Raw genomic sequence first — 16,614 nt, 5'->3', positions numbered from 1 at the left:
AAAAATCTGCTTTATCCTGACATTGGCTTAGTTTGTCGGTATGCACACTGTTTATTTACAAAATGTAGCACTTGTAGTATTAATATAAATAAAATGTAGTATTTGTGTTTCCAATTAATCACAAGAGCATTTTCTGGTGTTTTAGTAGCTTTTTCAAGTGGTGTAGAAAACACGTTGAACCCACAAGTCTACGAAAACAACAACAAACAAAACCATTATCAAATAAACCATCAGTCATTACTTAGAAAGAAGAATTGAGATATATATATATATATATATATATATATATATATATATATATATATATATATATATATATATATATATATATATATATATATATATCTCAATCTATTCATAGTAAAGAGTGCTTACGAACAAAAACAGTGATGGATTGTTGTGTCTGTGCTATTTCATTTCATATAAACAGGTGAAACTCACTTTTGCTTTGTTCTGTTCTGAGAAATTGAGTTTTGGTCATGGGTGTGAATACTTTTGCAACCCACTGTATATCCTTCCTCATGCTGTGGTATAACTAACACAAGATGTAAATGCAAGATACCAGTTTATTGGTTCTTCCTTATAGGTATTTCTCACGATCACATCAAAAGGCGTTCTGTCTTCTTTCAGAAGTAGGCCTGTCATAGATTATTCAAACAAGCAAACTTTGTTTTAGATTCTAGCAATGGTCAGACAAGACACCAGATGTGTTGCGTTGAATTTTGGCGGCATATTTGACTTGGTGTAAATATAATATAGCTTCAAAGAAGAGCTGAAACATATTTTATAGATCACTGAAAATAAAAAGGCTGTATGATAGATATAATTCAAGCCATTTGGGACAAAATAATTATTTGATCTTGTTAACAGCTGTGGAAGAACTCCTGCAATATCTCTTGTCAGGGCTTTATAATCTAAACAACATTTACAAAGGCAGATGAACTTTTTCAGCTGTGTGTTCTACAGATGCGAGTACTGGCATCATAGATGGTATTTGAAGGAAAAGGCCTTGAAAAGAGGTATAGGCACTGAGACAAAATGAAAAATGATAGGTAGATAATGCCTACCAGGTTAAAACTTTACAGATTCATTGTGTCTGTAACGACCAGTAGGTGATCAAAATAACAGTATATATATATATATATATATATATATATATATATATATATATATATATATATATATATATATATGTGTGTATATGTGTGTATATATATATGTGTATATGTGTGTATATATATATACATATATATGTATATATATATATATACATATATATGTATATATATATATATATACATATATATGTATATATATATATATATACATATATATGTATATATATATATACATATATATGTGTATATATATATATATGTGTATATATATATATATGTGTGTATATATATATATATATATATATATATATATATATATATATATATATATATATATATATATATATGTGGCCATGGAAGTGATTGGAACACCTGATTCTGATTATTTGGATGGGTGAGCGAATACTAGGAAAAACAAACAATTTCAAAAAGTTCAGGGCCCTAAATGCTTTTTCAAGATTATAAAATTGCATGTTATAGTGACCTAAATATCATCCAAAACAAAATTGTGTAAAATGTTGGTATTTCTTTTATACAGCTAAAAGCCTGGGGTCAATTTGATTCCAAAGAACACTGGTGGGTACAACATGTGTACAGGACATTTGAAAACATATCATCACATAATTTTATGTTCACCCACTTGTCCCCATTAAATTAGGAAAAGTCATTAAATATGAAGCAAAACACTGAATGGGGTCAAATTGACCCCAAAGATAATAGGAGGGTTAAATGAAGTACATCGGAGTGACAGAGTGCAGCAGCTCATATGACACTCCAGACCTGTAGCAAAACACTTTGGGGATACTACTTTGTACAAATCAAAGAAATTCAATTGAGCTAATACAAAAAAAGTTTCATTTTTTATATAAAATAATCTAAGACTGCAGTATTTGTCATTGTGTGCTTGACGGTTATATTTTTGTTGAAAAAAAACTTCCTATCACTATATATGAGACTATGAAGAATTTAAACTGCTATTCTAACCCTTAGTCACATTAGAGTGCCGTGCATTTATAAGGAAATGAACGTTTTTGGCGTCAAGACCCATCAAGAGTTTGTTGGCTGCATTGAAAGTTCAAAGTTTTATAAGTTGGTGAATCGTGTTGGAGCAACATTTGTTTCATTTGAATATTCTGTCATTTTCGGGGTATAATCCTGCCTTAGAAGGGGCATGAAAAAGCCTTACCCAAATAATACCCTAGGGTATAAACTGTACTAGGCCAGGATATTCTGTTTATGCTGGTATATAACAGTATGAGCAGAGGGTATATTTTGGCCTTTTGCACCACACACATCTTCAGTCATTTAATTCAAGAAGTTCTGCTGCAGCAGTGTGAAAATAAACAGCAAAGAATCAAACACGCCAATATTATCAAAATAGATTTTATTCTAGACCTTGAGATCTGAGTGATATTACAACAGTCTGATCAGGAGGCTGCAGACTGCAACCATGTGAGTGAGAGAGAGAGAGTACAACATAAGTGAGGGAAAAGACAAAAAAAAAAATCTGCAAATTGGTATTTACATGTTCTGCGTGTTATAATACATCAACAATTAAATCCAGATTCTCTATTTTTTGTTCATTTTGAGTACGTAGCTACAAATAAATCAAAATTACAAAAGTTTTGATAAGTACAAAACCTTCAAGGGCTCGCCAACATAGCAAAGATAGAATTAACGTTAGTACTTTCGGTAGGAACAAAAAATAGCAAACACACTTGAATGCAGTGTAAAAAGCTTATCTAAAAACAAACCATTATAAAATACCATTCCACTGTCATAGACATCATCGGAAATAGTGTCTTTGTGATACAGTCCAATCACTGCTGACTGTATTAAAGCAAATGTCAAAATAGTCTTTAGCTTCGGTATAAAATTTCGTTTTTAAAACAAGTAACATTCGGAACAAAACGTCTGAAATGTCGTGTGCACCTATCAAGCCGTTTAGATCTTGGATATGGCTGCGAGATGAGACCTGGAATGCCATGAAGTTGGCTTGTTTCTACTTAGCGCATCCAAGGAGTCAGACGAGACACTATTCACCCTTATTTACTCAATGGAACGCTGCACGCTTTCTGCATCAATTCTGATTCATCTTTAAGAGCATTTTGAACATCGGATGTGTCTATGATGGCTTGAATAAACACACCTCCCTGTTTCTCCATTTTCAGTCTAAAGTGCAGGAAAAAAATAATAAAAATCACCTCTCAAAGTGTCGCTTTTTAAAAAAATTTAGCTATGACTGTTTAATGGTATTTTATAAAAAAGAAAACCATTCCTCATGGTCACGACCCTCACTGATGCTCAAAAACATCAAACTGTATTTCAAGCATCTTCACAAAGTTACTGTTAAATCCATCCTTAGCATAGGAGTGGCATAGAACAGAATCCCCTGTAATAGCACATATATATATATATATATATATATATATATATATATATATATATATATATATATATATATATATATATATATATATATATGTAACATGGTGTCTGCTTATAATTAATTCATTATATATTTTATATGCAGATACCATGTTGCATCAAGTCGTATGCTGCTGCGAGACTGCTTTGAACAATAAGCACAGACTTGCCTCAAAACGCCAACTCTGAACACTACAAACAAAAGCGCCGTCTATCCGTGCATAGGCCTGAAAACAGCCCGTCTCCAGAGAGTGTGTGTGTGATGGACGTGTGTGTGTGTGTGTGTGTGTCTGTGTGTGTTAGTGCTGGGCAACAACTGCCTGACAACAGCAAACCAAAGCAGGGACTGTAGTGTGTACTTGGGTCGACACCGGACACGAAAGCTGCACGCCTTACAGAGTGAAAGTTTTGCAAACAGCCGCTGAACGCGACAAACTGTAATCCGAACTCCAGCACCGTCGCCTCGGCCGAGATGTGAGCGAATGCTGCGTTAGTCTGGCAAAAGCGGCGACCACAGATCCTGTGCCTACAGAGGAGGCGACACTCCAGATGACGTCCTGATGCATAATGACCAAGCAGGGGAAACAGGATACAATTAGACCGACTTAGTCTGATTATCATTCAGCATTGGTTAGCAACCAGCCATAAATTGAGGAAACAAGCACAATTACAACCATTAATTGTTCACGTCTGATGAATGCAAGCCGCTGTGGGCCTGTTTTCCCAAACCTGTCTGTCAGCAAGCCGCTACTGTTACCTCACCACTGACACAAAAGCACAGCCATCTATTCATAAGTGCAAGACACAGATCTAGGACGACCTGTGGTCAGTGACGGGAACCTGACGCTGACTGCACTTTGATGTCTTTCGGTTGCAAGGATTATCTTTCGGCCAAGAGTTTTTTGAATTCCTTGGGGCTCCGTCTTAACCTGATGAATTGCGATCACCTGAAAACTATTTCTGAGGATAAAAGTTGCAAACAAAGGGCAGTCCACCCTCTGATTAACTGCTTTATACTTTGTTAAAAAAATGGCAAAAAATGAAACAAACTCATTAGATAAAAATAGAGTTGACAAAACTATAAATCGTTTTCAGAGCTGTACATCTGTATTTTTGAACCTTAAAGAGTGCAGACAAGAAAATTAATGGATCTCCCAATCAACAACTTTGAACATCCATTTTAAAAGACTCAACAACTGCTCTCTTCTCTTCCACCACACATGTAATAGAAAACCTACAGAGATCAGTAAAATTCTAATTCAACACAACAATGTCCACAGGACACCAAATGCTGACATATGCAATATGCACACACCAACAGAGAACAAAAATCTTTACAATTCTGATACAAAGGATAAAAAGAGGAAAGCAAGAAGAATCCTGGTGTTTTGGTTCGCTTGTGATGGGTCCAACAAGTTTCTACTATGTGATAACAAAGAAATGTTTCTGGTCTGTGGAGCAACACAAACGTCCACACAGACCTGTTGTATGTCTGATGCATGTGCGTAAAAACTGTATGTGTGGTCCTTGTGTGTACATATGAGGGAGGGAACGCTCCAGTTGGCTGTAACGGCGGGCCATGGCATCTGATGGGACTACAGCAGTGTGGCGGACAGGCAGGGACAGTCATTTTGGCTATGTACACATTCGTAGTCGGTCCATGGCTCCCCCAGTTGTGCGTCATTTTCTCAGATCTAGAACACAAACCTGGAAAACAAGAAGCCACAGACGGTTAGACTTTCTCTGTCACGCACGTTTCAGTTTCTGCCACATCGAATGGGAAGAGGAGTCATTTCTCATCAGTGATAAAAGATTTTTGCGCCACTTTACACAAACCACATTTAAACTCGAATGAAAACCTCACTTTTGCAAAACAAAAGGCTGTATAGCAAAGCAAACTGAACATACCGAGAGTATGTTTCTGTTAACAGCCATTGTCTTGCTTAGCATTCACACAAAGCTGGTTACTTACTAAACCCAGACTCTATGAATCCAACAACAAGCATGTTCACAGAGGATGGGTGATGTGACAAACAGAAGACCAATCACAAACACAGACTGGTCTAGAACTGCATATTTCTAACAAAGAGAAACTATAATCCTGAACCAATATAAGGAATTTAAAACTGTTATACAGACTAAAAGCTGCAGCCAAAAACCAAAAGTGCAGACTGTGAACATGAGTTACTAGGTTTATCAATAATAATAATAATAATAATAATGATAATGCCTCATATAGGGTACAATCCAAATACCTTCTTAATTATGTACGAGTTGTTTAGATGTAGGTTTCTTGTTAAACATTCAGTTCAACTATCATTATGCAACACAAGATTGTATGATGAAATTACAGACGTCATCCCTTTATGCCATCAATAAAAGACTAATAATGTGAAGAATAAATTATTGAGCAACAAAAATAAAACTATTTTCATGGAAGATGAAAGACAAATAATCCAGGACATTTAAAATGACATAAGGCAGGTATGACAGATGGGGATCATGTTCTAGATGAGTTCTCCCAAGTGCTTGAATTAACTTTTCTGACAAGCTCCCTGAAAAATCTTTACAGTGTAAAAAGGAGAACTGGTTGTTTTGTTAAAGCAAAATATACTTACACCAACTATAGATCTGATTTAGACTAAGTCAGTTAATTAATATTCTTGCCACCTCATTATAATTCTGTTATTAAACACTCTGGCTTGTTTATTTATTTATTTTTAACCCATCACAGTTGTTTCAGGTGGTGCTAAACCCAGGATGCACTAATGCTGCCCCTGCAAAAGAAGTCTTGGTGGATTGTTTTAGTGAAACATTAGCAACATCTGGCCTTATTGCAATCTTGATTAAAAACTTCACACTTTCAGTGTGTGGGTGGTGCGAAGATTGTTGTTTCCTGTACTGAAGGGGAAAAACAATATCATAGTGGAAAGGGTGAACAAAGCTGTGTGACGTGCAGAAGAAATTGGAAATTTCTACCTGAAATTCACATCCGGTGAGTCACACTAATTGCTAACTGGTAACTGTCCACATTATTACTAAAAGCACCCATACTTTACCATTAAAGGCTCAAACAGGCTAACTGTTGGCTGATATGGTGTCCTCAACAGACCTTGTTTACAGCTGACATTTCCATTCGTCACAGCAGGAAAAGCACACGTGAAATTAATGATGGCTGCATTCCACTAACGGGAAGGTTCTCTCCTAAACTAGCAGATTATTTCCATCTGTGTTTTCCCCTAACGTGATTAAAACGTCTGCTGTGAAGAAGGTCTTCTTTAGACTTTCTTCATTGATCAATCTGCTATCAACTGATCTCTAAAAATAAAAGCACGGAAAACATGACATGGATATGAGCTGCCAATTCTCAGTGTTCATTTCGGTGGTTAAAAGGAAACTTAAATGACAAGGTTAACACGATACAGCTACTGATTATCAACGTTTTGATGCACTTAGACTTAGACATACTTTATTCATCCACAAGGGAAATTACATTTGAGCTGCCCTGCCAATGACAGCTCTGGCTGCTGCGCACGCTTTTCTTGAGGAAAAAAAAAAAAAGAAAAAGACATGTTGGGATCTTGGTAGGGATAGCAGAGGGTAAATGGAAAAAAAAGGCTCGCTGTACTAAATGACACTTCCAATACTGGGAAATTCCATTTAAGAAGGAACCTAAAAAAAACAAACCCGCAACGGGCAAAGCATGACATAAGACAAGGATAGTTGGGATAAGGATGTGGGGTGGTGGAGGGGGGAGCACCGCACAGTTAGTCAGTTATTGTTGTGACAAGGTGTTACACATCCTAGTTAAAGCGCACTTTAACAAGCAGCCTCTACTAACACAGTCCAATTTTAATAAAACCTTTTGTCCTATTTGTAAAAACACATAAATGCTGATTAAACTTATTACTTGGCTTTTACCGATGAAGGCCTAATCATTACAGATCTATATTTACAATGAACACTACACAGAGATTAGTCAAACCTGTAACTGATAAATGGCAATGTTTACATCAGGGTTCCAGACTGCAACCACTTTGGTCACAGTCTGAGTCTTCGGAGAGTGTGTGAGTAGAAATTTCTAGGGCATGATGATCATTACGCTGTGCAGGTGTCACTCTAACTGGCACAGGCAGCAGCTGTATTTACCACGATGGTAACAAGTAGCACTTTTAGAACGTTTGTGGACTACAGTATTTACACTTAAAAGTGAGGTCTTCTTGTGAAATGTAGTGCACCTACATGCACTGTTTTTCTACTCATAGAAAACAGCACATGTAGAAAAGAAAATCCCTCCATTTCATCGATGACAAAACTAACATTAGAACACATTAGTTTAAATCTTTCCAAAGTAATCTTTGGTAACACACCTGTCTAAGCACCACAGCTACCAAGCAGCAGCTACTGCAGCCTGCAATATGGGGCGTTAAGGGAACGTTGGTAAAGCTTAGCGTCCATCGGTAAGAAAAGATTCTGACAAGGTGAGAGATGCAACCAAGTGAGAAAGCTGGTCGCACCACTGGTACCAGTTAAAAAGTTAGAAAAACAGTTAAAACAGTTTTCTGATTTCCGAAGTCTTCTCTTTGGGGCCGGGTCAAAACCTAGTCTATTGTTGTCTGAAACTAGAAAACATCCATTTATTGTCATTAATTATATATTTTTTCTTTCATGATAAAGCTATAGTTTCACAAATCTAAAAGTGGGTTTTAGTTTGCTTTAACTCACCCTTACACACTCTTTTACATCAAAACTGAATCAGTAATACCAAAATATCTGAAACACCAAAGCACAACCCTGATTAAAAGCATACTCTGTTAGTCCAAGACACTTTAATCCACTTCTAATGGCATCTTCACATATGGTTAGGGGTGTGAAAAGCTGCACTGTTTTGCTAATTGCTTTCCAAGCCTGACATGAAAGAGAGGTTTTTTTTAACAGTTTTGGAACAGATAGACTTAAAACAGATTAAAGTGAACAAGACTTAATATTTAGTTGCAATAACTGCATCAAGCTGTGACCCAGTGACATCACCAAACTTTTGCATGCTCCTTTTGTGATGCTTTTCCAGACTATCACCGCAGACTCTTTCAGTTGTTGTTCGTTTTGGGGGGTTACTCCCTTCAGTCTCCTCCTTAGCAGCTAAAATGTAGCTCTATAGGGTTGAAGTCTGGAGACTTGGCCAGTCTAAAACCTTCCACTTCCTGCCCTTGATGAACTCCTTTGTTGTTTTGGCAGTGTGTTTGGGTCATTATCTTGCTGCAACATGAAGGATCTCCCAATCAGTTTGGTTGCATCTTTCTTTAAGCTGGTAGACAAAATGTTTCTGTTGATTTCTGAGTTCATTTTGCTGCTGCAATCATGTGTTACATCATCAGTTAAGATTAATGAGCCCATCCCAGAAGAAGCCATGACATCACCTCCACTGTGTTTCACAGATGCACTTGTATGTTTGGGACATGAGCAGATCCCTTCTTTCTCCAAACTTCAGCCTTTCCATCACTTTGGTAAAGGTTCATCTTTGTCTCATCAGTTCATAAAACTTGGTCCCAGAATTTTTGAGGATCATCTCTGTATTTTTTTTTTTTTTTTGGTAAATTCCAGCCTGGCCTTCCTATTCTTCTTGCTAATGAGTGGTTTGCATCTTCTGGTGTAGCCTCTGTACTTTTGTTCATGTAGTCTCCTGCCAACAGTAGATTGTGATACCATCACTCCTGCTGTCTGGAGGTTGTTGCTGATCACTAACAGTTGTTTTAGGGTCTTTCTTTACAGCTCTCACAACGTTTCTGTTGTCCACTGCTGCTGTTTTCCTTGGTCTACCCATTCGACGTCTCTTCCTTAGTACACCAGTGGTTTCTTTCTTCTTCACAATGTTCCACATGGTTGTACTGTTCTGTGGCCAATGTTTGTGCAATGGCTCTGATTGATTTTCCATCTTGTCTCAGCTTCACAATTGCTTGTTTTTCACCCAGAGACAGCTCTCTAGTTTTCATGTTGGTTACACCTCTAACTATAGATGCAGTCTGCACAGGCTAAACCCAAATCTGAAACTGGACATAGACACTGAGTGCTATTTATTGTTTGAATAATAGATGGAGTGGGACACACACAGGGCAACAAAGCACACCTGTCAGTCACATGTTACAATAATTTTGCTCACATGAAAAATGGGTGGGTTCAAACAAAAGGTGCTATCTTCTAAGCTGTGTATCAGATCCAGGTGTAAATAACTGGAAATAAAAGCTGAAATGTTGATCTCTTGTCGCATATTCATCGTTCGGTGTCAAACCCAAACATTTTCAGTTTACAGCAAAAATAAAGGAATTGGCCTCCCTGATCCACTACTTTTGGAGGGGGTGTATATTGTTAATCATCTAAATTCCATGGAAAGATGATTTACACCCTTCATCAATGGAAAGACAGTGGGGAAATACTGGAAGAAATGGAACAGTTACTCACAGGAAATAGCAAGCCAATAAGCCCCACACCCCATTCTCTCTCTGTCTTACATTCGGCATCAATGCTTAAATGCGCTTATAGTGTACCTGTCTGACGATACCATACTAGACCTCATGTTCCCTATCTCACATTAACTTCAAATATTAAAAAGAAATCAATTTCAGCTTCCAGTTGTTGCAAAGATTTAACAGATTTTCATAATATTTCTAGACAATACAATGGTTTTTGTATTTTTTTCATTAATAAATGTAACAAACTGAACAAGATGCCATGAGACATAGTCAAGAGACTGTCTTCAGTCTTTTGCAGAAGCCCAGGGCAGTAATTTTAGCGGTGAGTTCTCTTGTATGTCACTCCACTATTTCTATTAACAGTTTCGCTCAAATTCACATCAAAACCTCGCAACCTTTCTGACTTCAGCTGAGAAGCTTCCATGAACTGACTGTGAACAGATGGCTGTTAGAGTCCTTTCATTCGCAGTGGCTTCTCTCTACCCACTAGGTCATAAATTCCTGACTGATGGAAGGTTGCAGTCACCTCTCTGATCATGCTGCTTCTCGCTTGCTGTGTTTGGTTGAAAAGACCAACAGTCAAAAAATATATAACCCAATAAATGTGAACAGGGGTCTGAATATTTTCCACCAAATGTTAAATAGTGCTTATCAGAGGCTGCTATTTGAGTGCTGAAAACTTAAGGTGGTTCATTTATTGAGCAGTAATTCACATTTCATGCACTAATGGCTCTATCTAGTGTCACCTAATGGCACTGTAGCATCAACTGTTATGTTTTCATTCAGTTTTTGAGACCATGTTTCAAACGGTCTGCTCAGCTCAAGTTGCCTGAGTCAGCTGCATGTTCGAATGCTAATCCCTCAGTCTTCACAACATTATTCACCACCCACAAACACACTCATCCCTGCATTAGCCATGAGTTTAATGACTGGATGCATCCGGGCTTTGAGACACATCTGCGTCTGATTGGTCAAACATGGACTCCCCGTAAGCACTGAACTTAATTCTTCAGAAGTCAGTCTGACCTCAGTTTCAACCCTGATTCTAACCCCAGGCATTTGAAGGCATCTGCTTACCCTTTAACACACAGGGCCGATGTGCACATTTCTCAGGTCAGGAGGCTGGTGTAAAAGTTGTACACACAGGCCAGAGTGCATGTGGGTGGCTGCTACTTTCAGCTGTGATTATAATGTGGGTGACCAACTGCTCAGGCAGGAAAACTCACCGATCCATCTGACGCGCTGGCTCCTACTTTGTCCCCTGTGGCGTTCCAGCACACTTCAAAGATCCCTCCTGTCCCTCGGTAGCTGTGGACTAAAGCACCCGTCTGAAGACACATACACAGATTGATCAATGGCAGGCAAAATCTTTATCATGTATGTGTTGCATTAGCTCATTGTCTACCAACATGCGTTGTTATACCGTGCCTATAAAAAAAATATTCAACCTCATTTTGAGGTTTTTCCCTTCACAACAAAAATTTGCACAAAAAAAAAGACTTGTCAAAGTAAAAACAGATCTGTACAAATAATATTAACTAAATAAAAATAGAAAATGTAATATAAGTGATTTCATTCATATTTGCCACCTTTCAAGGGAGTCACCTAATTCAACACACATGCAGGCAGTTGGTGCTAGAAGTCAAACAATTAGTGAAATGGAGATCATCTTAGTGCAGCAAACGTGTCAAGTGATTGTAGCATTAAGACACTTGCATCTGGAAGGTCCAATCGCTGAATCAGCTTCAGAATCTAAGTCACCATGCAAAGAACAAACTACTGAGGGAGGCTAACCCTAAAACACCTCTGATGGAAGTTCCAAGCTTCAGCAGCTAAGATATGTTGCACACACAACAACCAGTCAAAGCTTTTTGAGAGAGCGACGAAGAGAAAGCCACTGTTGAAAATGCTCATGGGAAATCCTGACTAAAATGTGCCAGAAGGCATGTGGGAGACTCTGAACTCAACTGACGGAAGGTTATTTGGCCAAATGAGACCAAACTTTCTGTCTAGACCAGACCAAACACTTTACACCATTACAAACATTACATCCACATTATGAAAAATGGTGGCAGCAGCATCATGAAGTGGAGCGCAGTACAAGTAGATTATAAAATGAACGCAGCAAAGACAACGGGACAACCTGATGCAGTCTGCAGGAGAAGTGCGACTTGGGCGAAGATTTGTTTTCCAGCAAGACCATAACCCAAAGTTACACGGAAATGGTTTTAAGACAATTAGGTGTACAATCTTGTCAAAAAAGCCAAAATATATTAACCATGTTTCAATTTTGAAAAGTAATAAAAGGCTAGCAGTTCCAAGGGCGGTGAATACTTTTTATGGGCACAGTAATTTAAAAGTATTATCCCAAACCTGAGTGTTCCAGATGTGGACACATTTGTCGAAGGAGCCGCTGGCGAGATGCCGGCCATCTGGGCTGAAGGCTACGCTGTAGACGGGCTCCTGGTGGCGGGTCAGTGTGTGGATACACACCCCACGCTCTACATCCCACAGACGCACTGTTGAGTCAAAGGATGCACTGGAGAGAGACAAAGTGTGGAGGATGCAAAATGAGCTCAGTATCATGTGTCCTGAGCCATGAACCACAGCTTTAAAAATATAATGTGTCAAGTGGACATGTTAATTAACTGAAACAATCCGTTTACTGCACCTGTCTAAGAAAAAATATTATCCTCTTCCTTTTATTATGCGTCAACTCTGTCCCAAATCAGTGACAAAAACCTTACAAGCATTCAAAAGCCTTGCTAAATAAAGTCAAACACTCAAGACAAAGATAAATTCAGATATGCACTGCATGGAAACCAACATGGCACAACTGTTACATCTAAAAGATGAAGAAATGGAGAAGCACAGTCTTTCAATAACTCACACTATCTCTGTCAGTTCCATATAAACCATGACAATCTAATGAGCTGTGGAGGTGTAAAGCCCACTGTTACCTGTTTGACCCTGTTATTTCAGGATCAGCTGGGCCACTGTGGACAGGGTGCTAACTACAGTGGAGTCACAGGGAGCTTGGCTGCTCTTAATAAGATATGAGCTGCCCTGAAGAGCTGCTGTTCTTGCCATCACCAATAAAGTGTGGTGACGCAACCTCACCTGCTTTAACTAAAAAAACTGTTTTATTGGCGAAAAACTAAACAGAAGAACAAACCGAACCCTTTGTGGTGCTGAAAGCAGACACCAGAAGCCACTTTTCACTAGTTTTCCTATTCTTCATATTCTTGACGTCAAGTTCCAGGAGGAGGAAGATGGATAAGGACAGTGTTGCTCTGCACTCTCACCTGGCCAGCATGAGGTTGGCATTTGGGTTATTGGTCCCGGGGCCTGTGGGGCTCCACTTGATGGTATAGATTTCTTTACTGTGGGCCTGGAGGTCGTGAACACACGAGTCCTGCTTCATACTCCAGATCTATACCAGAGAGCAAAGAGGCGATAATAATTTTTTTAAAAAGCAGCGGTGAGTATGACAACACATCAGAAATCAAAAACAGATTTGAGTAAGGTCGACTTTATGCTTTTCTGAAGCATTAGGTGACATCAGCTTGTTATGTGAACTGACCTTGAGTGTCATATCATCAGAGCAGGAAGCCAGCAAGCTGCCAGTGGGATCCCACTTGATGGCATTCACTTCATTCTAACATGAAAAAGATGTGATTTAGAAAAAACAAAAACAGCACATTGCTGGTGTACTAAGCCAGAATGAATTTAGAAGAATAATGTGCACGTAATGTATATACACTTGCACCAATGAAAAAATATCTCAATCCTTGCTAATAAATTAAATTATTTCCTGGTTTGACACAGCAATTAGGGTGATTTTCAACAGGCAGACGCAGTCAGAATAGTGTCTTCATTCACTTTCAGGGTAATGAAACTCTGAATTAGAAGCTACAGTCATCCAGTGCAACCCTTCACATTATTTAACAGGAGTATATCTGGCCAGCTGGGCATTTCTGTTTCTCTCACTGTGAGAAAGCAGCGCTCACACCGAAGAGTCCTGACTTACCGTGTGTCCCTGGAAAGTCTTGACAGGTCTGTCCTGACCCAGCTTACACACATGGATGCACATGTCTGTGCTGCAGGATGCAAATGTGTTATTGCTCTGCCAGTCTACATCCAGAGCAGGAGCTGTTGGGAAGCAGAGACACAACTTACGGCTAAAGCAACAATGAATTATGTACACAAGCTATGAGACTGAATCTAGACTTCTGATTACCCCATTTAACTTAAGTGAATTATATTTAAATAGCACAATACCATAAGTCAAGACCTCAGAATATAATAGGGAAAAACCGAACAGTTGCCCCTGAAAAAGTACTTTGTGAAAGTTGGGACAAACAATTACTTTTAAACACCAGACATGACAGTAACTTAGACCAATACTATGATTGTAGAGGTGTGACTTCTCGGTTAGTGACAAATTGCAATAAACCAAAAATGCAAAGCTGTTGAGCAAAAGGTGTGAAGATAAGCTTCGCGGAAAAAGACACGATCAAAGATAACATTCATCATCATCCTCTTTACTTACAAAGAACTCTCCTAAACTCACTTTCGTGTGTCACACAAACACCAAAACAAGCAGATCACAAAATCAAGTTAACAATGACCATATAGCTACACCAACCAATACACATACAGCAAAACCTGCTACTACGTACAACTATGCAACTAAATCAATTTATTGTAATTCATTTAGTCACATTTATTTATACTGTTAATAAGTTGACTGAAATGGAATGAAACTTGAATCAGCATCTGTGGTTTTGAACATGCTACACAAATTTGTGCCTGAACAATGTATTATTTGGTCAGTATCACAAATACAACAGTTCCATGACAATGTTTTTCATAGAACATACTGCAAAAAAGAAGTTTTTGGCAATTTAGCAGCTATGCCATTGCATAGTTTATCCAGCAAAGCAGCTCTGACTCACAACACTATCCGCAGCACATGAAGCAGAGTATGTTTCTCAGCGAAGCAGACGGTGGAGCAGAGTCGAGCTTTGTCTTCATTTTGTGAAATACATTGCTGGAAAGTTAATTAGCAAGGACCCCATCCCTTTTCAATATAACTCACGTGTATAAACAATATTGGAGGATACAGCAAAATCTGAATTTTTTTAAGCCCTAAAATAGGTATTGATCTCAAACATCCAATATTGGTTGGGCTCCAACATCTATAAAGGTGGCTTCACTAGGCAAATTACACCAACAATTACGTCAAACATGTCAATCTCAGCACCACTGAAGCTATAGCAATGCCTGCAAACAAGTACAGCAGCTACTGTGACTACCTCACCCACTGCATCCAAAGTAACTCTTGCAGCTACATACGGCAACATCAGCACCTTAATCAGTAGCTACAACTACAGCAGCACTTGCAACAAAACAGAGAAACTAATACATCTAAACAACAGTATCTACCGCAATTAAATGTAGCAATTTCTGTACCTACACCTGCCACTGAAACTTCAACAACTCCTGTAACTGACAACACCAACAACCGAATCTAAATCAAACACCACAACACCTGCAAATATACAAGGTAACTTCTGCAACCAAAGCAAACACTGAAACTGAAGCCAAGACATAAGTCACAATGTGAAGACAGACTCGATAGCAGAAAATAATGAATTTATGATCACTATGAGCTCACTGCAGTTCAACAAAAGGTAACATCTTTCTAAAAGCGGAAAGTCTCCTGCATGAAAAGTCATGTGGAACAATCCAGCTGACTCCTGTCACTCACCCGAGTGGAAAGGAAACTGCTGCTTCGCCTCTCCTGTGTGTGCGTCCCAAATAATTGTTGTCTGTGGGGAGGAGGAGATTGTCATTGTTTATAATAAACTGGCATCGTTCACGTCAAGAAATCAATAAAAACATTATCTAGACTATAAAAAGGCGGTTTGTGTCTTATTTAAAAATGCTGCAAGTCATAATGAAAAATGTGCACAAGTAGAGGAGATACACAGGGAGGCTAATAGATCACATTACCTAAACCCTCTTTATACCTCCAAGACATCAGCACCAGAGTATTAATATCTACGTTGAAGCTAGACTGCGCCTGTCATAATACTTCACAACACTAGGTGGCAATGTTGAACCGCTTATAAAATGAGGTTCATTGTGATTGTGACAACATAAATCCATCTGATTTTTGATTATATGCCCCTCAATCACCTGTCAGCCCCACACATCTGTGAAGTGCAAAAAGAACCTGATGTGATCCACAGATCTGAGCAGTAACCAGACAGTCCTCATTACATAGATATCTGTGGCCTACATGCATGACGTCCCTGTGCTATGCCTTGCCTTTCCATAACAAACATTTGCAGTAGGGGTGATGCAATGCACTTCTTTGTGTACACTTTGTAATGTCCTTTTATTGTGACCTAATGACCTTTTATTGTGACCTATTGTCCTATGTTTTCTTGTATGTTTCACTGTTATGTTGTCTTTGTGTACTTTTTGCAGTGTGCTTTTATTGTGACATAGTCCTATGTATCACTGTTATGTCCTTCTTCTGTTTTTTTTTCTTTTTGCCTAGGGACTGCAGATGTAAATTAGCATTGTTGCTA

The 16,614-nt window shown here is 38.4% G+C and overlaps 1 protein-coding gene across 3 annotated transcripts in view; it reads right to left on the bottom strand.

Annotated features, from left to right (window-relative positions):
• Window positions 1-2,485: 2,485 nt before the first annotated feature.
• tbl1xr1b (TBL1X/Y related 1b) overlaps window positions 2,486-16,614 on the bottom strand; it is a 28,739-nt gene continuing 14,610 nt past the window's right edge. For all 3 annotated transcript variants that reach the window (XM_023289645.3, XM_023289646.3, XM_023289644.3), the window contains exons 10-16: window positions 15,786-15,846; window positions 14,043-14,164; window positions 13,596-13,670; window positions 13,318-13,445; window positions 12,386-12,551; window positions 11,239-11,340; window positions 2,486-5,252 (exon numbers count right to left, since the gene is read on the bottom strand). In XM_023289645.3, the coding sequence (XP_023145413.2) occupies window positions 5,226-5,252; window positions 11,239-11,340; window positions 12,386-12,551; window positions 13,318-13,445; window positions 13,596-13,670; window positions 14,043-14,164; window positions 15,786-15,846 (681 nt within the window). In that variant the 3' untranslated portion in view covers window positions 2,486-5,225. The remainder of the gene's footprint in view (window positions 5,253-11,238; window positions 11,341-12,385; window positions 12,552-13,317; window positions 13,446-13,595; window positions 13,671-14,042; window positions 14,165-15,785; window positions 15,847-16,614) is intronic.

Source organism: Amphiprion ocellaris, chromosome 10 (assembly GCF_022539595.1).
Source record: "Amphiprion ocellaris isolate individual 3 ecotype Okinawa chromosome 10, ASM2253959v1, whole genome shotgun sequence".
NCBI classification, from domain to species: Eukaryota; Metazoa; Chordata; class Actinopteri; family Pomacentridae; genus Amphiprion; species Amphiprion ocellaris.
Note: the sequence above shows the minus strand (reverse complement) of the source record. Positions and strands in the feature narration are given on the sequence as shown.